Here is a 23975-nt window from a genome sequence, read left to right as displayed (position 1 = left end):
ACAATGGATTCAGTCAGTGTGTGTGTTTCCTACAGATGGATCCAGTCATGGGAACCCACCAGAGAGATGTCCCCGTCCTCTGTATTCCCGGGATTCCACACAGGAAGGTCACACCATCCCTCACCATCATCAGGTAGATGATGACAATTATTGGTAGTTGTGATTTATACACAGCATGTTTGTTACAATGAATGTTTTATTATATCTTTCAGAGTGGAATCCTCGGGGATGATAATATTGATGTTAAAGAAGAGTATAAAGAGGAGGATGAGGAGTATGGAGTGATGGAGGAGTTTTCAGAAGGACACAAGGATATGATGGAGCCACCTAATACCAGGAACCCACCAGAGAGATGTCCCCGTCCTCTGTATTCCCGGGATTCCACACAGGAAGGTCACACCATCCCTCACCATCATCAGGTAGATGAGGAACAATCACTGATAGTATCATTAGGATCTGTACATTATCTGCATTGTTACCATTGATATCATTTTTATTATATATTCAGAGTGGAAACCTGAGAGATCCTAAAGTTGAGCTTAAAGAAGAGATAAAAGAGGAGGAGGGTGAGGATGGGGGGATGGAGGAGTCAGAGCTTCTAGAAGAACACAAAGATCTGTACCAGGACACCATGGTGGAGTCATCCAGCTACAGGAACCCACCAGAGAGATGTCCCCATCCACTGTATTCCCGGGATTCCACACAGGAAGGTCACACCATCCCTCACCACCATCAGGTAGATGATGACAATTATTGGTAGTTGTGATTTATACACAGCATGTTTGTTACAATGAATGTTTTATTATATCTTTCAGAGTGGAATCCTCGGGGATGATAATATTGATGTTAAAGAGGAGTATAAAGAGGAGGATGAGGAGTATGGAGTGATGGAGGAGTTTTCAGAAGGACACAAGGATATGATGGAGCCACCTAATACCAGGAACCCACCAGAGAGATGTCCCCATCCTCTGTATTCCCGGGATTCCACACAGGAAGGTCACACCATCCCTCACCATTACAAGGTTGGTGGGATGGAGTATCTAGAACATGGACTCATGAAGACAATGTTTGGAGTTCTTTTATGTGACCTTATATTTTACAGATGATATTTTCTCTCATTTTCTTGATTTAGAGTGGAGATCCAATCGATATCAAATTTGAGGTTAAAGCAGAAGAAGAAGAGGCGTATGTGAGGGATGATCAGCAGTCTATGGAGGAGGATGGAATAATGAGGCTAATTATAGAGGAGGACACTCCTACAGAGATCAGCACAGGTGGGTCATGAACACTAAATCCATTCCTCCACCCATACTGCTCACTGATTGGTCCAGAGTAGGGCGGGGACTGGGTGATATCAGCCTGTAATCCCCTGGTCACTTTCCTGAGCTGTGTTCCCCGTCCTGTATTCCTGGATTTCTCTCGGATAATCTTCCTTCTCTGTGCTGCAGACACAATTTATGTATCTAGACTGGATTTATGGAGGTTCTGAGGCTGAACTGGCAGCAAAATGTTCATTTTCACCATAGACATTACTTGACCTAGGCACCTGGGGTGTGTGCTTTTGGTATTCTGCCCCATGCCCGGGTCTAGTAAAATCTCTGATAGAACAAGTCTCCCAGGGCTACTTGTTCTTTTGTCTGCTGGCTGTGCCGGGTGGAGGGATATGTCTGTAGTGTCTCAGACCCAAGTCACTGAGTGCAGTCTCAGGAGATGGGAGGCAGCGGTGTGGGATCTCTGCAACTTGTCTACAGTAAACATTTAAGCTTCCACTGATTGCTGAATACCAATATTATGTCCCCTGCACTATATACTCTACGCTGTACATTACATACTCCTGACCCCTGCACTATATACTCTATGTTGTACATTACATACTCCTGACCCCTGCACTATATACTCTGCGCTGTACATTACATACTCCTGACCCCTGCACTTGATACTCTGATGTACGTTACATTCTCCTTACCCCTGCACTATATACTCCATGTTGTACATTACATACTCCTGACCCCTGCACTATATACTCTATTTTGTACATTACTTCTGAGAACATCTTAGTGACCTCTTCAGTAGTAGCGAGGTCAAAAGAGGAAAGTGTTGAGGGAGGTTTAGTATAAGGTATGCTAAGTGGGATGGATGTCTATGCAGTGGTGATGCCCCTACGAATTGTGTCAATCTTGTTTTTGAAATGATTTGCCATCTTGTGAGCAGTGAATGAGGTACTGGGTGGAGGTGGGGGTGGAGAAAGTAGAGAGTTAAAAGTAGAGAAGAGACGACAAGGACTAGATGACAAGGTATTGCTGAAAGTGACAAAGTAGGTTTGTTTGGCAGCATGGAGGGAGGAATTGTATGTGAAGAAAGCAGATTTATATCGGGTGAATGCTTGCTGGGATTTGGTTTTACACCACAATTGCTCCAGCGCATGACTATGTCTCCTAAGATTTTTGGTGTGGTCAGTCTGCCACGGATGTAATGGTCGGGGCCTGATGCTTCGTGTTGTTAGAGGAGCAAGTGAGTCTAATGTGGATGACAGTGAACTGTTGTAGACAGCAGTGGCCAGGTCAGGGCAGAACAGGGGAGAGATTCTGTCATAGAGTTGGTCAGTTGCAGAGTGGAAAGGAGCCGGGTTCAAGTTGTGAAGGTTTCTGTGGGTAATTGTTGGCTGCTTGGAGGGATAGGTGTTTGAAGACGAGGAGACCGTGAAGGTGATGAGATTGTGATCAGAGAGAGGAAAGGGGGTGTTTGTGAGGTTGTAGGGAGTGCAAAGATGGGAGAAAACAAGGTCTAATGTATTCCCATCAGAGTGAGTGGAGGACTGTATACATTGTGCTAATGCAAAAGATGAGGTTTGTTGAAGAGTTGGGGTGTAGCCGGGTTGTTGACATTAATAGGGATGATAAAATCTCTGAGAATGATAGTTTGTAGTTCAGAGGAAAGAAAGTAGGGTATCCAGGCGCAGAAATCATCAAAAACACGGGTCCAGGAGGCCGATAGATCACTGCAATCCTCAGAGAAATTGGAGAAAACAGCCGGATGCAGTGAGTCTGGAAAGAAGAGAAGGATAGAGAGGGAGGGTTAGGGAGGACTTGAAAGGTGCTCAGTGAGGATAGAAGCAAACCAACCCCACCACCTTTCCGACCACTGGGTCTGGGTGAGTGGGTCCAGATGAGGCCTCCATAGAAAAGTGCCGCGGGAGAAGCAGAATCTGCTGCTTGAAGCCAGGTTTCTAATCGCTAGTAGGTTAAGGGAGTCGGAGACAAAAAGGTCATGGACAGAGGTGAGATTATTACAGAGTGGGCATTCCAGAGCGCACATGAAAAAGGGAGGGTGGTTTTTGGGAGCACGGGGGCAAATATTAAATTGAGGGGATTGCGGCTATTCCTGGATGAAAGACGGTGCCTGGTGTGGGGGTGAGATAGTGGAGGACCAGGGTTTGGGGATATATCCCCAGAGGTTAGGAGAAGGAGGGTGCCTGTTGTGGTGGTGAGATAGTGGAGGACCAGGGTTTGTGGAGATATCCCCAGAGGTTAGGAGAAGAAGGAGGGTGCCTGGTGTGGTGGTGAGATAGTGGAGGACCAGGGTTTGGGGAGATATCCTCAGAGATTAGGAGAAGGAGGATGCCTGGTGTGGGGGAGATATCCCCAGAGGTTAGGAGAAGGAGGGTGCCTGGTGTGGTGGTGAGATAGTGGAGGACCAGGGTTTGTGGAGATATCCCCAGAGCTTAGGAGAAGGAGGAGGGTGCCTGGTGTGGTGAGATAGTGGAGGACCAGGATTTGGGGAGATATCCCCAGAGATTAGGAGAAGGAGGAGGATGCCTGGTATGGGGGTGAGATAGTGGAGGACCAGGGTTTGGGAGATATCCTCAGAGGTTAGGAGAAGGAGGGTGCCTGGTGTGGGGGTGAGATAGTGGAGGACCAGGGTTTGGGAGATATCCCCAGAGGTTAGGAGAAGGAGGGTGCCTGGTGTGGGGGTGAGATAGTGGAGGACCAGGGTTTGGGAGATATCCCCAGAGGTTAGGAGAAGGAGGGTGCCTGGTGTGGTGGTGAGATAGTGGAGGACCAGGGTTTGGGGAGATATCCCCAGAGGTTAGGAGAAGGAGGGTGCCTGGTGTGGTGGTGAGATAGTGGAGGACCAAGGTTTGGGGAGATATCCCCAGAGATTAGGAGAAGAAGGAGGATGCCTGGTGTGGTGGTGAGATAGTGGAGGACCAGGGTTTGGGGAGATATCCCCAGAGGTTAGGAGAAGAAGGAGGATGCCTGGTGTGGGGGTGAGATAGTGGAGGACCAGGGTTTGCGGAGATATCCCCAGAGGTTAGGAGAAGAAGGAGGATGTCTGGTGTGGGGGTGAGATAGTGGAGGACCAGGGTTTGGGGAGATATCCCCAGAGGTTAGGAGAAGAAGGAGGATGCCTGGTGTGGGGGTGAGATAGTGGAGGACCAGAGTTTGGGGAGATATCCCCAGAGGTTAGGAGAAGGAGGGTGCCTGGTGTGGGGGTGAGATAGTGGTGGACCAGGGTTTGGGGAGATATCCCCAGAGGTTAGGAGAAGAAGGAGGATGCCTGGTGTGGGGGAGAGATCCCCAGAGGTTAGGAGAAGGAGGGTGCCTGGTGTGGTGGTGAGATAGTGGAGGACCAGGGTTTGGGGAGATATCCCCAGAGGTTAGGAGAAGAAGGAGGATGCCTGGTGTGGGGGAGAGATCCCCAGAGGTTAGGAGAAGGAGGGTGCCTGGTGTGGTGGTGAGATAGTGGAGGACCAGGGTTTGGGGAGATATCCCCAGAGGTTAGGAGAAGGAGGATGCATGGTGTGGTGGTGAGATAGTGGAGGACCAGGGTTTGGGGAGATATCCCCAGAGGTTAGGAGAAGAAGGAGGGTGCCTGGTGTGGTGGTGAGATAGTGGAGGACCAGGGTTTGGGGAGATATCCCCAGAGATTAGGAGAAGAAGGAGGATGCCTGGTTTGGGGGTGAGATAGTGGAGGACCAGGGTTTGGGGAGATATCCCCAGAGGTTAGGAGAAGGAGGGTGCCTGGTGTGGGGGTTAGATAGTGGTGGACCAGGGTTTGGGGAGATATCCCCAGAGGTTAGGAGAAGAAGGAGGATGCCTGGTGTGGGGGAGAGATCCCCAGAGGTTAGGAGAAGGAGGGTGCCTGGTGTGGTGGTGAGATAGTGGAGGACCAGGGTTTGGGGAGATATCCCCAGAGATTAGGAGAAGAAGGAGGATGCCTGGTGTGGGGTGAGATAGTGGAGGACCAAGGTTTGGGGAGTTATCCCCAGAGATTAGGAGAAGAAGGAGGATGCCTGGTGTGGTGGTGAGATAGTGGAGGACCAGGGTTTGGGGAGATATCCCCAGAGATTAGGAGAAGAAGGAGGGTGCCTGGTGTGGTGGTGAGATAGTGGAGGACCAGGGTTTGGGGAGTTATCTCCAGAGATTAGGAGAAGGAGGGTGCCTGGTGTGGTGGTGAGATAGTGGAGGACCAGGGTTTGGGGAGATATCCCCAGAGGTTAGGAGACGGAGGATGCCTGGTGTGGGGGTGAGATAGTGGAGGACCAGGGTTTGGGGAGATATCCCCAGAGGTTAGGAGAAGAAGGAGGATGCCTGGTGTGGGGGAGAGATCCCCAGAGGTTAGGAGAAGGAGGGTGCCTGGTGTGGTGGTGAGATAGTGGAGGACCAGGGTTTGGGGAGATATCCCCAGAGGTTAGGAGAAGAAGGAGGATGCCTGGTGTGGGGGAGAGATCCCCAGAGGTTAGGAGAAGGAGGGTGCCTGGTGTGGTGGTGAGATAGTGGAGGACCAGGGTTTGGGGAGATATCCCCAGAGATTAGGAGAAGAAGGAGGGTGCCTGGTGTGGTGGTGAGATAGTGGAGGACCAGGGTTTGGGGAGTTATCTCCCGAGATTAGGAGAAGGAGGGTGCCTGGTGTGGTGGTGAGATAGTGGAGGACCAGGGTTTGGGGAGATATCCCCAGAGGTTAGGAGACGGAGGATGCCTGGTGTGGGGGTGAGATAGTGGAGGACCAGGGTTTGGGGAGATATCCCCAGAGGTTAGGAGAAGAAGGAGGATGCCTGGTGTGGGGGAGAGATCCCCAGAGGTTAGGAGAAGGAGGGTGCCTGGTGTGGTGGTGAGATAGTGGAGGACCAGGGTTTGGGGAGATATCCCCAGAGGTTAGGAGAAGAAGGAGGATGCCTGGTGTGGGGGAGAGATCCCCAGAGGTTAGGAGAAGGAGGGTGCCTGGTGTGGTGGTGAGATAGTGGAGGACCAGGGTTTGGGGAGATATCCCCAGAGGTTAGGAGAAGGAGGATGCCTGGTGTGGGGGTGAGATAGTGGAGGACCAGGGTTTGGGGAGATATCCCCAGAGGTTAGGAGAAGAAGGAGGGTGCCTGGTGTGGTGGTGAGATAGTGGAGGACCAGGGTTTGAGGAGATATCCCCAGAGATTAGGAGAAGAAGGAGGGTGCCTGGTGTGGTGGTGAGATAGTGGAGGACCAGGGTTTGGGGAGATATCCCCAGAGATTAGGAGAAGAAGGAGGATGCCTGGTGTGGGGGTGAGATAGTGGAGGACCAGAGTTTGGGGAGATATCCCCAGAGGTTAGGAGAAGGAGGGTGCCTGGTGTGGGGGTGAGATAGTGGTGGACCAGGGTTTGGGGAGATATCCCCAGAGGTTAGGAGAAGAAGGAGGATGCCTGGTGTGGGGGAGAGATCCCCAGAGGTTAGGAGAAGGAGGGTGCCTGGTGTGGTGGTGAGATAGTGGAGGACCAGGGTTTGGGGAGATATCCCCAGAGGTTAGGAGAAGAAGGAGGATGCCTGGTGTGGGGGAGAGATCCCCAGAGGTTAGGAGAAGGAGGGTGCCTGGTGTGGTGGTGAGATAGTGGAGGACCAGGGTTTGGGGAGATATCCCCAGAGGTTAGGAGAAGGAGGATGCCTGGTGTGGGGGTGAGATAGTGGAGGACCAGGGTTTGGGGAGATATCCCCAGAGGTTAGGAGAAGAAGGAGGGTGCCTGGTGTGGTGGTGAGATAGTGGAGGACCAGGGTTTGGGGAGATATCCCCAGAGATTAGGAGAAGAAGGAGGATGCCTGGTTTGGGGGTGAGATAGTGGAGGACCAGGGTTTGGGGAGATATCCCCAGAGGTTAGGAGAAGGAGGGTGCCTGGTGTGGTGGTGAGATAGTGGAGGACCAGGGTTTGGGGAGATATCCCCAGAGATTAGGAGAAGAAGGAGGATGCCTGGTGTGGGGTGAGATAGTGGAGGACCAAGGTTTGGGGAGTTATCCCCAGAGATTAGGAGAAGAAGGAGGATGCCTGGTGTGGTGGTGAGATAGTGGAGGACCAAGGTTTGGGGAGTTATCCCCAGAGGTTAGGAGAAGGAGGATGCCTGGTGTGGTGGTGAGATAGTGGAGGACCAGGGTTTGGGGAGATATCCCCAGAGATTAGGAGAAGAAGGAGGGTGCCTGGTGTGGTGGTGAGATAGTGGAGGACCAGGGTTTGGGGAGTTATCTCCAGAGATTAGGAGAAGGAGGGTGCCTGGTGTGGTGGTGAGATAGTGGAGGACCAGGGTTTGGGGAGATATCCCCAGAGGTTAGGAGACGGAGGATGCCTGGTGTGGGGGTGAGATAGTGGAGGACCAGGGTTTGGGGAGATATCCCCAGAGGTTAGGAGAAGAAGGAGGATGCCTGGTGTGGGGGTGAGATAGTGGAGGACCAGGGTTTGGGACTATATCACCAGAGGTTAGGAGAAGAAGGAGGGTGCCTGGTTTGGGGGTGAGATAGTGGAGGACCAGGGTTTGGGCCATATCACCAGAGGTTAGGAGGAGGGTGCCTGGTGTAGGGGTGAGATACTGGAGGACCAGGGTTTGGGGAGATATCCCCAGAGGGTAGGAGAAGAAGAAGGGTGAGGAAAGTAAGATGGGAGCGGGATGTACACGAGCGCACATGCCTTCCAGTCCTGGTGTTTGGGTCAGCAGGAGAGTGAAGTATCAGCAGGAGGTGATGAGAGCAGTAGTAGGGAGATGGTAGCAGTGAGGGGGAGATGTACAAGTTTTGGGGTGGAGCAGAGGGGTAAAGAAGTGAGATTTTGGGAACGCAGGAAAGTAATATGAAAAGGAGTAGAGGGGACATAATAAAAGGTACACGGAGTGGGACTTGCTGGGAAGGGGTTAATTTGGCCCCTGGGATGATCTGGAGGACCCCTCAGAATTCCGGGACCATACAATGACAGATCGCAGAAGCAGGATGGTTCTAAGTATGCTCATTTATTAGTAGCAAAAGAAGGATTTAAATACAATTATGGAGGGAGGATGTCTCTCCATCCAATCAGATTATTACAACCAATATCGATTCAACCAATCAGAACATCATTAGCTAAACGTATTTCATAACATGATCTCATCCTAATAAGTATTATTATATACAAATACTGTGTTTTGCAGAAATCAAAGTCCAATATCTGTAGCTGGCGTGATATGACACATTTCGGGCAGGTTGACATGACATATTAGAATTTGTATAAACAGTAGCCGAGTAAATACTCCGTATTGATTTCATCAACGTTCTCTATCTGTGAGATGTTAGTATTTTTCAGAATTATTGAAATAGATTTTAGACAGGTATTAGAGATTAACCCTTTCCCCCACAGGACTCAGACTTGTAGGAGATGTTTCCCGGGGTGTTTGCTCGCAGTCTGTCCAGCGTGCAGGAGAGTTTCTTGTTGTTGTATCTTCCTGCTGCTTGAGTTCTGCTTTAGTTCAACTGCTGTGTTCAACTGTGTCTCTGCACTCCATCAAAACAGCACTCATGCAAAAGCAGCACCCCATCTGTGACTATGCGCCCCATCTGTGACCACCCCCATGAGCTGATCCAAATTTATAAGGAGATGGCCAAATGAGCACTCATCTCCGCCCCAATTAGGAACTGATAAGAATCACATGAATGGGGGGGATGTTTCTCAAACACAGACCAGACACAGGCCACAGTCATTAAAAAGGGTGCAACAAGAGGTGAGAACTAATCAACACAAACAGACAAATATATATATATACACTATTTGTTCTGAAATTAAAAGGAGTCAATGTGCTGTTGTAGTTTAGAGTGGAGAGCAGATAGCAGCATTTACCTGTGAAAAGCAGGGAAGGTATGATTAGACTGCTGTGTTCAACTGTGTCTTAGCACTCCTTCAAAAACAACACTCACGCAAAAGCAGCACCACATTTGTGACTATGCCCCCCCAATCTGAGAAATACTCCTGACCCCTGCACTATATACTCTGCTGTGCATTACATACTCCTGACCCCTGCACTATATACTATGTATTGTACATTACATACACCTGACCCCTGCACTATATACTCTATGTTGTACATTACATACTCCTGACCCCTGCACTATATACTCTATGTTGTACATTACATACTCCTGACCCCTGCACTATATACTCTATATTGTACATTACATACTCCTGACCCCTGCACTATATACTCTATGTTGTACATTACATACTCCTGACCCCTGCACTATATACTCTATGTTGTACATTACATACTCCTGACCCCTGCACTATATACTCTATGTTGTACATTACATACTCCTGACCCCTGCACTATATACTCTATGTTGTACATTACATACTCCTGACCCTTGCACTATATACTCTATGTTGTACATTACATCCTCCTGACCCCTGCACTATATACTCTGTGTTGTACATTACATACTCCTGACCCTTGCACTATATACTCTATGTTGTACATTCCATAGTCCTGACTTCTGCTCCCCCCTCCCCCCACTGCAATATATACACATAATATGGATTCTCCTTTGTTCCCCCCCATTTCCTACCAGATGGACATTTGATATTGGATGCTGTGATTGGAGCACAGACTTTTACATGGTGATAATAATGTGATAACATCCTCCAGCTTTGACCCTTAAACAGAAAGTGATAATGAGGGAGGAGTCAATACCCCAATGATGGTGGTCTTCAGGATCAGTCCAGTCTTCATCTTGGTTGTTCTCCCCCCATCCTCACTCTCTGACCTCTGGTGGGGCTCAGCCCCGCTGTTCTTCATGACTAAATCATGGAGTAAATAAGGAAGTGCGGTACTTCTTGTGTTGGGAAGATGGCGATGAGTGATAGAGGGGGTGGGGACCCTCGTCCTATAATCCCCTCATCACTGTCCCTCCTATAAAAGACAGTTCTGGTTGTTTCCTCACTCTCTGACTAAGGTCCATGAATAAAGAAATGACCTGGTAGGAGATCAGAGGAGCCATTTCCTAGTTCCCTTGATGGTGGAATTGTAAGCTCCTCAGAGACCAAGCTGCCTGATGTGGGCGGAGTCCTGGTTTGGGGGAACCAATCAGCTCCTGTCTAGTAATCCTCTTTGTCTTTGTATTTTAGTCCATGGCCGGGAGATGAGGAAAACCTCCGAGGATTGTCTCACTTTGTCTCCAGACTGGAAAGTAGAAGATGAGGACATCACACAGTATAGTCCAGGAGAAAACCCGGCTCCCTCCAATGTCCATCCGGCACCACCCAGTGTAGATGGACCATCGGATTCCTCGTATCCTGAGGAACCTCAGACTGTGCGGGACCGGGCCGGCCTTCCAACAGGGAAGAGCTTCTCCTGTCCTGAGTGCGGGAAATGTTATTCACAGAAGTCCCATCTTCACAGGCATCAGAGATCTCACACAGGGGAGAAGCCGTATTCTTGTCCTGAGTGCGGGAAATGTTTTTCACTGAAGTCAAGTCTTTGCAGCCATCAGAGATCTCACATGGGGGAGAAGCCTTATTCCTGTCCTGAGTGCGGGAAATGTTTTTCACAGAAGTCCAGTCTTTACAGACATCAGATATCTCACACGGGGGAGAAGCTGTATTCCTGTTCTCAGTGTGGGAAATGTTTTTCACAGAAATCCAATCTTTACACACATCAGAGATCTCACACAGGGGAGAAGCCGTATTCCTGTTCTGAGTGCGGGAAATGTTTTTCAGACAAGTCCAGTCTTCACACACATCAGAGATATCATACAGGGGAGAAGCCGTATTCCTGTCCTGAGTGTGGGAAATTTTATTCACAGAAGTCCCATCTTTACAGACATCAGAGATCTCACATGGGGGAGAAGCCGTATTCCTGTCATGAGTGTGGGAAATGTTTTTCACAGACGTTCAGTCTGCACACACATCAAAGATCTCACACAGGGGAGAAGCCATATTCCTGTCCTGAGTGTGGGAAATGTTTTTCAGTGAAGTCCAGTCTTTGCAGACATCAGAGATCTCACACGGGGGAGAAGCCGTATTTCTGTCCTGAGTGAGGGAAATGTTCCTCACTGAAGTCCTGTCTTCCTGTACATCAGTGATTATAACGGGGTAGACAGATCAGACCGGGGTCAGTTCTTATTGGGGGTGGAATGGGGAAAGATGAGGGGAGGGCTATGGCAGATAAGAATGTTCCCATGTTGCAACCAGTGGAATTGGTACCATTTGTATTAAAGTAAAACAATTACAGAAAATCCATGTGAACAAGGTGGCGGTGAATGGACAAGGTGGCGGTGAATGGACAAGGTGGCGGTGAATGGACAAGGTGTCAGTGAATGAACAAGGTGTCAGTGAATGAAAGTGTTTGTTCACCAATGCCAGAAATGTGCCCAGCACAATAGGTGAGTTGGAAGGTTTGGTGCATGAAGAGAACTAGGATTGTATTGGTATTGCTGAATCTTGGCTTCATTCCTCACATGACTGGGCCATTCATATTCCTGGCTAGGTTCTCTTTCGGAGAGACGGGGGAAATAGGAAAGGTGGTGGTGTCTGTCTCTATGTGAGAAGTGATCTCAGAGCGAGTGTGAAAGAGGACCTAGTTGATGGAGAGTGTGATGAGGCTGAAGTATTATGGGTGGAACTGCACATGGGGGGCGGTACTACAAAGGTCATCATTGGAGTTTGTTATAGGCCTCCCAGTGTTAATGAGGTGGAGACTCAGCTCCTCCCACAGATGGAAAGGGCTGGGACAGTGATAATAATGGGGGATGGTAACGACCCGGAAAGTGACTGGAGTAATGGAACTGCCGGTGTAAACACAAAACAACCCCTCCTGCCATATATGGCCCAGAACTGATCCTCCCTATCCAGGAGAGGTGAAGATGAGTCCAGGACAGAAGTAGGACTCTCAAGTATTTGAAAGTGGGGATGTAGTTGGCCTCATGGAGTGTGTTGTACGAGCGAGGGAGATGAATGCCCAAATAATCCAGGTAGGAGGTGGGCCAAGGAAACCATCATTCTGTTTTACAGAGGCGAGCGCTGCATTGGAAAGGGAAATGTATGGAGTATAGAAAATAGGACTGGCAGGGAGGTGTTGGGTTGGACCAAAGTAAGTGAAAGATCATCAGCAAACAATCTGACTTTACCCAGTTCAGGACCGACCACCAAACTTATACTGCGGCAGGGCAGTCCCGCTTCACCAGATCACATACAGTACATGTACACGTGTGAGCCCACCGCCCTGACTGTGCTGTCATTCAGTACATCACAAGCTGATTATCAGGTCCAGGCCAATGAGAGCTGATCCCCTGGACCTGCTGATCCCCTGGACCTGCTGATCACCTGGACCTGCTGATCACCTGTACCGAATCAGAGATCATTCTGTGTCCATATTTATAAACACAGGAACTGGAAAGGTACACTAGTGAAGAGGAGCACAAATAATACAAAGTATTCCCACAAGCAGCTAAAAAAGGTGATCAACAATCAATAAACCAACTTAACAGTGAATTCAACTAAAACAACGCTGCCCACACCTAAACATACTCATATAAATGTGCATAAATGTCAATAAATAGAAATACAGCGCCGCGCTTTCCTTAATTGCTTTAAGTCCCCCCTATAATAGAAATACTTCTACAGGACGGACTCCCTGCACAAAATCATGTGTATATATATGGTTCATGCTCCCGCGGTGACCGGGGACGTGTGTGCATGCACCAACCTGCCGTTGCCATGATCCAGTTCCTGACCAATCATCATGTTCAGGCCAGTGATGTTCAGCCTGGATCTGATGATCGATCCCTGCCCTATCAGAGATCTTCCTGTACCTGTGTTTACATTACACAGGTACAGGAAATGATGAAATCTTCTCTCTGAGCACATTCCGTCCCATAGAGAGAAGAAAGCAGATCCACGCACTGCACACACAGTAAAATCACATTTAGGACACATTTAACCCCTTGATCGCCCCCAGTTAACCCCTTCACTGCCCTGTCACCAGTGTCATTAGTACAGTGTACAGATTTTTTGCTGATCACTGTATTAGTGTCTCCGGCAACTTGACATAGCGTTAGCGGCAATTAGCGTCCCTCCCAGATGGTGTCAGATTGTCTGTCACTACACCAGTCATCACATTTAACCCCTTGATTGCCAGGAAGACGCTCATATACAATAAACCTCTATTGCTAGTATAGTGTCTGAATGGATCAATATCTTTGATTAGATCAGCACTATACCAGCATTCACACACCTGCCAGCACCTGCATTTAGCCCCTATGCTTACCCCCCTTCTCCCCCAGCAAGTGCAGTGTCAGTAGGTCACTGTCACTTGATACATTGCACACAAAACCGCAGTGTTCGCAAAATCAAAAAGTCCTTGACAGCCAGATGCTCTTTTTCCCGTGAGTCGCACTAGGTACCTATACATTTAGTGGCCAAAATGTCCAATAAAAGGTACACTAGTGAAGAGGCCTCCAGGATTCTGAGCATGTCAGGTGAGAGCGAAGGGGAAGACTCACTGATACAATCAGCCTTAGAATACAAACCTGCAGACAGCAGCAGCACCCTGACAGATCACTCAGACGATGGAGAAGAGGTCCCTGCTAAGGTCAGGTGTACCCGACCCCATTCCCAGGTTCCTGAGGTGGTACAACCTCTGCATGCAGCAGAGTGCCAGTACTAGTGCCGCACTACCTTTTGGTGAACTGGCGAGCACCAGCGGCCTAGTACATCCTGGTCTTATACATAGCAGCACTGCAGTATCACTTGGTGACATGGTGAGTCCCATAAGTGCAGTACAAGCTGGTGCGGTGGTGAGTACAAGTAGTGTCCCGCAGCCACCAAGAATTCGCACACAGGCTCATAGAGCCCCTAGTATCCTTCTGGATGTGCTTGCAAATCCCAATTGACAGCCCACAAATTCTGCAGCTCCCGTACTTCCCCCATTCACTCCCCAACCCGGAATTCAGGTGGAAACAGCCAATTTAAATACTCCCCTTGATTTTTTGGAGCGGTTTTTCATGGAAGATCTGTATGCATTAATTGTGGATTAAATCAATGTATAAATCAGTTTATCGCCACCAACCCAAGTTCAAACCTTACCAGACTATTTGCATGGAAACCTAATACGTTTTCCAAATTTAAGGTTTTTTTGGGCCTAACCCTCAACATGAGTATTACTAAGAAAAATGAATTGCGGTTGTATCGGTCCGCAGACCCGATTCACCATCTGCCGTGTTCTCTGCTGCCATGGCCAGGCATAGATATGAGAAGATATTGCATTTTATGCACTTCAACGACATCTCGGGGTGACCCTGAATTTTACTGACTCCACAAAATTAGGCCCTTCATAAATCACCTCAACCAAAAATGTGCAGATGTCTATACTCCCCAGCAAAAAATCTGCGTTGATGCGTCCCTCATTAATTTTTATGGCCACCTTGCATTCAAACAATTTTTCCCCAGCAAGCGTGCCAGATATGGGGTCAGGGTTGGTGCTATCCTGGTATTTCTGGGCCTCCGAAACTGTGATAGGTAGTGAGGAAGTGAAATGAGGAAGTTATGCACTTTAAGGCTTTCAAAGTGGTCATTGGATTTCAGGCTCCTGTATGTGGCTAGGCTCCCAAAAAGTCTCACACATGTGGTACCCCCATACTCGGTAGAGGTAGCAGAATGTATTTTGGGGTGTAATTCCACATATACCCATGGCTTGTGCGAGCAATATGTCATTTAAGTGACAATTTTGTGTAAGAGAAAAAAAAGGAAAAAAAAAAATCTTTCATGGACTCAACATGCCTCTCAGCAGATAGCTTAGGGTGTCTTCTTTCCGAAAAGGGCTAATTTGGGGGTGTTTGTATTACCCCAGTATTTTAGCACCTCAAGAAATGTGATGGCAGTCAGAAAGTTTAAGCTGTGTAAGTTCCATTATCTATCCCATAGTTTGTAGTTCTATAACTTTCACACAAACCAATTAATATGCAGTTATTTGGATTTTTGTTTTACCAAAGACCAAAGACCTAAATTTATGATGAAATTTGACTTAATTGGATATTTTTTATAACAGAAATGAGAAAATATTGGTTTTTTTTTCAAAAGATAGAGAATTAGAGTTCCAGAATCCCATCGTTGGGAGTTTGGTTGTATGAGTTTGTGTTTGGAGTAGGTGGTAGAAGGTAGAGAGATGGGAGCTGGAAGGTGTAGAGCTGTTGAGTGTTATGAGGCCCATGGGCTGAGTGTTCTCACACCAGTGCAGGTGAGGTAGCATATGTCTAATTCTGAGGAATTTGTAGAAGTCTTTCTGGTCCAGAAAATAAGTGAGGCTGGGATCCTGAAACGTTCTTATGTAAGTGTTGTTCAGCAGATCTTTGACAGAGTAAATGCCCTTTGTGTACAAGTTTACAGGTGGATATCTTCAGATAGGAGTTCCAAGGTGAGAAGAGAAGACATTGCAGAACTTTTTGCAGTATGTCCAAAGAGGATTACGCCAAAGAGTTCCACATTCATATGATTGGTGTTTTGGTGTCCAGGAATTCTGGTCAATTTCCATCATTGCACCATGGAGAGTACTCTTCTCATCCACACTGCAGTGTAGTATGATGGCTGTAGGATGGAGGATAGGAAGTGTCGGTCTCGGGAGGAGAAATAAAGCACAGCGGATCATAGGTACAGATCTATCGAATTTGGACACAGCTATGCCAGCAGACTAAAAAAGAAAGCAAATGGCATAGTGATCCATCCCGGTTACAGTGTGTTTGTATCTATGATAAATGACAGGCTAAACCCACCTGGAGACTTTCTCCACACCTGGAGTGTGCTGAGTTCTTGGAGAACGTCTACACAGTGTTTCCAGATTGGCTTTATCACCCCAACGAGCTCGCTCCAGTTCATGGATGTCATCATTATGTTTGGAGGATCTCACCAGTCAGGAGCCTTTCCTGTCATCCTACATGTTCCCTTCTGAGGATTGTTCTATCCCTGTACTTTATGTTTTACATTTTCATTATGAGAGGATTGATATATATTTTTATACTTTAAAACAGGGCTTAAAATTTTGAGTCTAGACCTACTAGCCAGGAAAAAACATTACTCTCCACCAGTTGCCCCACCCAACCTTGGCCAGGTCCGCCTCCAACCACACCCCTGGCCTGTCCCCAAACCCCGCCCCTAGCCCTGCCCCCAACCACACCCCCTTAAAGCTTATGAAATTACATTTTTCTTTAGAATAAAGAGTCCAAAATATAAAAAACTGCAATTATAACAAAGCTTTATTATGTCAATTTAAATATCACAGCAATAGATTAATAGCAATCGGGTGCAATCAAAATATCACGTTTTACAGGTTTAAACCTGGAGTGAACATTTTGTATTTTTTTGTTTATCTCTGGCATCTTTAGTAACTAAAGTCTCTTTTAAAAGATGTAAATTTAGTTAATGTAATTTACCTTAAGCTGGCGGGTGTAGTGATGTGCAGTGTTGGTGGGTCTCTCCTTCACGTGTCCCCCACGCCGGTGTAGAGCGGGCCTCTCCTCGTGTCCCCCAAGGCAGTGTAGAGTGGGCCTCTCCTCGTGTCCCCCAAGGCAGTGTAGAGTGGGCCTCTCCTTGTGTCCCCCAAGGCGGTGGAGAGCGGGCCTCGTGTCCCCCAAGGTGGTGGAGAGCGGGCCTTGTGTCTCTTCAGGCGGTGGAGAGTGGGCTTCATGGCCCCCAAGGCAGTGGAGAGCGGGCCTCGTGTCCCCAAACGTGGTGGAGAGTGGGCCTCGTGTCCCCCAAGGCAGTGCAGAGCGGGCCTCTCCTCGTGTCCCCCATGGCGGGGGAGAGCGGACCTCTCCTCAAGTCCCCTGTGGTGGTGGAGAGCAGGTGTCTCCTCTCAGTGGAGGAGAGCAGACCTCTCCTGCACCTGTCCCCTCAGCGGCGCTGCCAGTGTAATGGCGGTGCTGAAGAAGAAGTCGGAAACTGGAACTCGGCTTCACAATGAGGCTTGCAGCTCCATCTGTGCTCGCCACACAAGGATTTCCCTTCGTATTTGGAAAGCGGGCGAGCGGCTTTTTCAAGCCCTGCTTTAAAGAATAATTTTACATTTTCTTTACCAAAAAGATTGATTTCAGAGGGAATCTGTTTTAATGTATTTTCTATATGTAATAAAATATCTTAGTTAAAGCGTTGGTTCCATAAGAACTAGAATTATATTTTCTTCCTTATCTTGTGTTATATTTGAGTTTCCCTGGTAGCCGTGTAAGGCAGATATTTTACAGGAGTGATTATTCAGGCTGTTCACACCAATGCATTTTTTAGTACTTTTTGTTTTCAGAAACGCACCTCAGTCCATTAAATATGGTTTCCTATGGGACACATTCACATCTAGGCTTTTTTGAGCTGCTGTGTTTTTGGAAAGGGTCCGGGACTTTTTAAAAAGCAAAATGAAGCATTTTTGCTACAACAGAGTTCAATGGAGAATTTGCTGAAATGCATGGTTGTGCATTTTTATTCTGCCCAGCAAATAAAAAAATTCGACTTTGGAAAAAAAAAACTGAACAAAACACAAAATGCACCACAAAGGTATCACAAACGTATCAACAGGCAAGTGTACAATCCAAACGCATTGTTAACGCATTAAAAATGGTTCGGTTGGAACCAAACAGAATCAGCGAGGGAGAATGTCACCAGCACACCGAGGATCACCAATATGGGGCCAAAAGTTTTAATGAACGATCACATAGTTACAGCAAGGCAATGTTTTGGAGACTCGCAGGACTCCTCCGTCACATGCCTGATGAAGGGGTCCTGCGAGACTCCAAAACGCTGCCTTGCTGTAACTATGTGATCATTTATTAAAACGTTTGGACCCATATTGGTGATCCTCAGTGTGCTGGTGAAATTCTCCCTTACAAACATATCAAAAACACATAAAAAATGCAAAATGACCTGCGAAAAGCAAACTGCAAAGATGTGAACAGAGCCTTACAGATGTTTCTCGGGGCTGCAGTTCCTCTGAGCTCCTCAAGGTGGTGATCTCACTTCTACCCAGACAGGAAGTCTCTATGGAAGACAGACAGGAAGTGATGTCAGGTACAGACAGGAAGTGATGTCAGGCAGGAAGTTCCAAGTGGTTTTGAAGTAGAGAAGAGACGTTACCAGAAGTGGTAGCAGAGGAGGTAATAAGACATTATTTTCTATTTACACCCAGTAACCCCCATCATGTCCGTCCTCTTCCTCCATAGTCACATCCGTCCTCTTCCTCCATAGTCACGTCTGTCCTCTTCCTCCATAGTCACATCCGTCCTCTTCCTCCATAGTCACGTCCGTTCTCTTCCTCCATAGTCATGTCTGTCCTCTTCCTCCATAGTCATGTCTGTCCTCTTCCTCCATAGTCATGTCTGTCCTCTTCCTCCATAGTCACGTCCGTCCTCTTCCCCCATAGTCACATCCGTACTCTTCCTCCATAGTCACGTCCGTCCTCTTCCTCCATAGTCACGTCCGTCCTCTTCCTCCATAGTCACGTCCGTCCTCTTCCTCCATAGTCACTGTGACGTCTTTTATCTCCAGCAGATGATGATACACACATATATAGTGTGGGAACCCAGATGAACCCCTTCAGGGGCAGAACATTCCCCCACTTCCGGGGCCGGAACATTCTCCTCATTGTGGAGATAAATTCTAGTAATATGGTCCTCTAAACAAACAGCACTGACAATAAATAGACAAGACAAGGACCATCCTGACCATACATGGCCTACAAAGGGCAATGATGACACTACACAGGCAGCCAATGGGCAATCATTACACTATGCAGCCAACACAATGATGGAGTACCGGGGTCAGGAGTATGGAGCATAGAGCCCCTTACATTGCTGCTCAGGAGGAAGAAAACATTCCCCAGCCGGCCATGAAGAATATGTTCCATCATTGGTGTCAGAGGGAGGGAAATACTGAGGGAAGTAGAGGACTGAGGGGTCTCTGAGGAGGTAGTGGGACTAAAGAACTCTGGATCCTCTGAGGGTTTCCTGCATCTGAAGGACTCTGGGACCTCTGAGGAGGAGGAGTAGCTGAAGAACTTTGGGAGCCTGTTAGGAGGTAATAGGGCTGAACAACTCTGAGAGGTTAGTGGGGCTGAAGGACTGTGGGGGCCTCTGAGGGGGTATTCAGGCTGCAAGGCTCTGAGGTAAGAGAGGACTCATAGGAACTCTTGGTCTCTGATGGTCCTCCCACTCCACCTTCACTTACTTTTCTGACCTCCTTAAAGAACTCCTGCCAGCACATGTAGGAAGTCTTCACCTCACCATCTCACTGGTCAAGAATTATATTGCAAGACACAAAATAGAACAAAGAAGGACACTTGGTCCTTGGGGAGGTCTGTTTTCATAGCATTAATGCTTAATGGATGGACAGTCCAATACCTTCCCATACCACAGAATCTGGCAGTGCCCGGTACTAGAATTCAGAACCTCAAAAATCCACTGCCCCTCTGTACAATGTCCTGGAGATTTCAGAATACTTGGCAACTAAGAGATCAAACCCTTCCCCCTGCTGTCCTCCTCCTACCCACACATAGAAGAGATGAGAACAGATTCCTCCCCCACAGCTCTCTACTCCACTAGCACCATCCTCCTGCTATCCAATCCAATCCCTTCTCTTATTGCAGAGAGTGACAGTGACATCACTCCTGTCAGCAGGGTGCCGGAGATTGGAGCCTTGCAGCCGTAGTTCTGCCAATTATCCTGATTATCAAGCAACTCCAGCCAAAAATCAGCAAGTTCCCCGTCCTGGACATCATGATGATCCGACATTGACCTCACAGCACTGCCTCAGAGCAAACAAGTCATAGGAAGGATCATATTTATCATTCCTTGTCTGCAGATCTAATACTCATCAAAACCAGTTCAGAGACCAAACAAACCCAACAGAGAAAAGGGGATTTCTGATGCAGCAGGTCAAGAGGGTCCCGGGACCTTGAAGATTTAGTAAACCCTAAACAGTCCAGACTAAATGTCTTCCCATGGGGGGAGTAGTCCTTCAATGTCCAGCAACCCTCCTATTCCCCCCTCACATCCACATCCTATTATTGTGTGACCAATACCATCCAAATCATTCTTACTTTCATTTCCCAAAGTTATCCGTCTACAAGGAGACCTGTATAGATCACATGATGGCACCAATGAGGATGGAGGAGGACCGGAGTCACATGACTGAGAAGATACTAAACCTCACCCTGGAGATCATCTACCTGCTGACCGGAGAGGTGAGGAGGATTCTGGGAGGTCACATGACATCACTCATCTCTATTAATAAAACACAGACCTGACCAGAGAGGTGAGGAGGATTCTGGGAGGTCACATGACAACACTCTCATCTCTATTAATAAAACACAGACCTGACTGGAGAGGTGAGGAGGATTCTGAGAGGTCACATGACATCACTCTTACCTCTATTAATAAAACACAGACCTGACTGGAGAGGTGAGGAGGATTCTAGGAGGTCACATGACATCACACAGACCTGACCGGAGAGGTGAGGAGGATTCTGGGAGTCTAACATGATATTCCTATTGGTTCCTCAATACAGAGGTTTCCTCTTCTGAAGTCAGGTGATCATATGACCATCACGGTGCCTCCATGTGACTCCCTAAACCCTGAGAGACACAACATGCAGAAGATTCTAGAAGTCACCAAGAAGATGATGGAGCTGCTGACAGGAGAGGTGAGCGGTGCCGGGAATTCTGGGACATTCTCCAGTAACAGACAAGGGATGTGTCTGGATGGTGACTGTATCATTGTGTGTGTCAGGTTCCTATAAGGTGTCAGGGTGTCACTGTCTATTTCTCCATGGAGGAGTGGGAGTCTTTAGAAGGACACAAGGATCTCTACAAGGACGTCATGATGGACAATCAGCCGCCCCTCACATCACCGGGTAAGAGGAGACTTTATTGTAAAGGAGAGAGCAGTACGGAGGATCCACCTAGATCCCCCATCATCTGATAAACACATAGAAACAATGGATTCAGTCAGTGTGTGTGTTTCCTACAGATGGATCCAGTCATGGGAACCCACCAGAGAGATGTCCCCGTCCTCTGTATTCCCGGGATTCCACACTGGAAGGTCACACCATCCCTCACCATCATCAGGTACATGATGACAATTATTGGTAGTTGTGATTTATACACAGCATGTTTGTTACAATGAATGTTTTATTATATCTTTCAGAGTGGAATCCTCGGGGATGATAATATTGATGTTAAAGAAGAGTATAAAGAGGAGGATGAGGAGTATGGAGTGATGGAGGAGTTTTCAGAAGGACACAAGGATATGATGGAGCCACCTAATACCAGGAACCCACCAGAGAGATGTCCCCGTCCTCTGTATTCCCGGGATTCCACACAGGAAGGTCACACCATCCCTCACTGTTATATGGTTGGTTGGACTGAGCATCTAGAATATGGACTTGTAAAGATGATGTGGGGATTTTTCATGTACTCTTATATTTATATATTTGGTGAAATTTCTCATTCTCTTGGTTTAGAGTGAAGATCTGATAGATATAAAAGTTGAGGTGAAAGCAGAAGAAGAAGAGGCGTATGTGAGGGATGATCAGCAGTCTATGGAGGAGGATGGAATAACGGGGACATTTATAGAGGAGGACACTCCTACAGAGATCAGCACAGGTGGGTCATGAACACTAAATCCATTCCTCCACCCATACTGCTCACTGATTGGTCCAGAGTAGGGCGGGGACTGGGTGATATCAGCCTGTAATCCCCTGGTCACTTTCCTGAGCTGTGTTCCCCGTCCTGTATTCCTGGATTTCTCTCGGATAATCTTCCTTCTCTGTGCTGCAGACACAATTTATGTCTCTAGACTGGATTTATGGAGATTCTGGGGATCAGCTGGAAGCTAAATATTAATTCATTGCCTCTGCTCAACGTAGACACCTGTCAGAGCCTAGACTTGAACCCAGGACCTCTACTGTGTCTGGTAGTAACTCTTCTCAGTGAGCTACCTGATATAATGGACGGCACTTTGCTTAATCCATTGCTGTGTTTTCTCCTGAGCCTTGAAATCTTTGCTCCTCCCATGAACTTCCTGATTTAAGCCATGTCTCTGCACTTCCTGGTTGGCAGATTATTGTGTCTTCTCCATCCAATATCTTGCCCTTGTCTCTCCTGCTACCTTCTGTACCTTCACTACTGACCTGGAACCACTTGTTACTGACCCTTGGCTTGTTTATTGACTACTACTACTGTGACCTGGTACTAACACGCAGCAAAACCCATACCCACCATCTAGAGCTCTGGTGATACTGGTTAGTGCTTAGACCCCGCACCTCAGGTGAGCCTACGTCATCTGTCATGGTGACCTGCCTGTATACCTATCCTGTTGGTTGGTCTTCTTCTATAAATACTGGTCTCTGAGCCTGAGCTCTGACCAGCACAGAAAAATCTGACCCAAACATGGAGGCCGCTATAGCCTACCAAGAAAAATGTTCCGAACTGGAAAGTGTAGTAAAGGGGCAACAGGAGAAAATCCATCACTGCAAAGATGATTGCTGGGCTTATGTTCCCGTGATGTTGCTAACACAGGCATGCCTCTGTCATGATGAGTGATAGAGGGGGTGGGGACCCTCGTCCTATAATCCCCTCATCACTGTCCCTCCTATAAAAGACAGTTCTGGTTGTTTCCTCACTCTCTGACTAAGGTCCATGAATAAAGAAATGACCTGGTAGGAGATCAGAGGAGCCATTTCCTAGTTCCCTTGAGGGTGGAATTGTAAGCTCCTCAGAGACCAAGCTGCCTGACGTGAGCGGAGTCCTGGTTTGGGGGAACCAATCAGCTCCTGTCTAGTAATCCTCTTTGTCTTTGTATTTTAGTCCATGGCCGGGAGATGAGGAAAACCTCCGAGGATTGTCTCACTTTGTCTCCAGACTGGAAAGTAGAAGATGAGGACATCACACAGTATAGTCCAGGAGAAAACCCGGCTCCCTCCAATGTCCATCCGGCACCACCCAGTGTAGATGGACCATCGGATTCCTCGTATCATGAGGAACCTCAGACTGTGCGGGACCGGGCCGGCCTTCCAACAGGGAAGAGCTTCTCCTGTACTGAGTGTGGGAAGGGTTTCTGTTCTAAATACAAACTTAATGTGCATAAAAGATCTCACACGGGGGAGAAGCCGTATTCCTGTCCTGAGTGCGGGAAATGTTTTTCAAGGAAGACCCGTCTTTACACACATCAGAGATCTCACACGGGAGAGAAGCTGCATTCCTGTCCTGAGTGTGGGAAAAGTTTTTCACAGAAGTCCAGTCTTTACACACATCAGAAATCTCACACGGGAGATAAACCGTATTCCTGTCCTGAGTGTGGGAAAAGTTTTTCACAGAAGTCCAGTCTTTGCACACATCAGAGATCTCACACCGGGGAGAAGCCATATTCCTGTCCTGAGTGTGGAAAGTGTTTTTCAGATAAGTCCAATCTTTACACACATCAGAGATCTCACACAGGGGAGAAGCCTTATTTCTGTCCTGAGTGCGGGAAATGTTTTACAAAGTCTTCCAATCTTTACACACATCAGCGATCTCACACAGGGGAGAAGCCGTACTGCTGTCCTGAGTGTGGGAAATGTTTTTCACAGACGTCCAGTCTTCATAAACATCAAAGATCTCACACGGGAGAGAAGCCACTTTCCTGTCCTGAGTGAGGGAAATGTTCCTCACTGAAGTCCTGTCTTCCTGTACATCAGGGGTCCCACACAACCCTGGAG

The 23975-nt window shown here is 47.8% G+C and overlaps 2 protein-coding genes across 2 annotated transcripts in view; both read left to right on the top strand.

The window, feature by feature from the left end:
• Positions 1 to 260: 260 nt before the first annotated feature.
• On the top strand, positions 261 to 17384 carry LOC149441237 (uncharacterized). The gene is made up of 5 exons (XM_089657589.1): positions 261 to 419; positions 509 to 736; positions 816 to 1022; positions 1133 to 1274; positions 10377 to 17384. Exons 1-5 carry the CDS (start codon positions 285 to 287, stop codon positions 11285 to 11287), a joined length of 1623 nt encoding a protein of 540 aa, XP_089513715.1. The 5' UTR covers positions 261 to 284; the 3' UTR covers positions 11288 to 17384.
• LOC149441235 (uncharacterized) overlaps positions 15496 to 23975 on the top strand; it is a 118700-nt gene continuing 110220 nt past the window's right edge. Inside the window, exons 1-5 of the mRNA XM_089657609.1 lie at positions 15496 to 15544; positions 21248 to 21345; positions 21425 to 21631; positions 21741 to 21882; positions 23140 to 23809. Coding sequence (XP_089513735.1) covers positions 15496 to 15544; positions 21248 to 21345; positions 21425 to 21631; positions 21741 to 21882; positions 23140 to 23809 — 1166 coding nt within the window. The remainder of the gene's footprint in view (positions 15545 to 21247; positions 21346 to 21424; positions 21632 to 21740; positions 21883 to 23139; positions 23810 to 23975) is intronic.

This window comes from Staurois parvus, unplaced genomic scaffold (assembly GCF_062004578.1).
Source record: "Staurois parvus isolate SC_StPar_1 unplaced genomic scaffold, SC_StPar_1.0 ptg001011l, whole genome shotgun sequence".
NCBI classification, from domain to species: domain Eukaryota; kingdom Metazoa; phylum Chordata; class Amphibia; order Anura; family Ranidae; genus Staurois; species Staurois parvus.
This window is presented reverse-complemented; position numbering and strand designations above follow the sequence as displayed.

What these genes read in the sequence shown, in the direction of transcription:
- LOC149441237 (XM_089657589.1), top strand. Translation starts at nt 285, where the DNA reads ATGGAGGAGTTTTCAGAAGGACACAAGGATATGATGGAGCCACCTAAT. An exon ending in CCATCCCTCACCACCATCAG is followed by an intron (nt 737 to 815) that starts GTAGATGATGAC and finishes TATATCTTTCAG; the next exon opens with AGTGGAATCCTCGGGGATGA. An exon ending in TCCTACAGAGATCAGCACAG is followed by an intron (nt 1,275 to 10,376) that starts GTGGGTCATGAA and finishes TTTGTATTTTAG; the next exon opens with TCCATGGCCGGGAGATGAGG.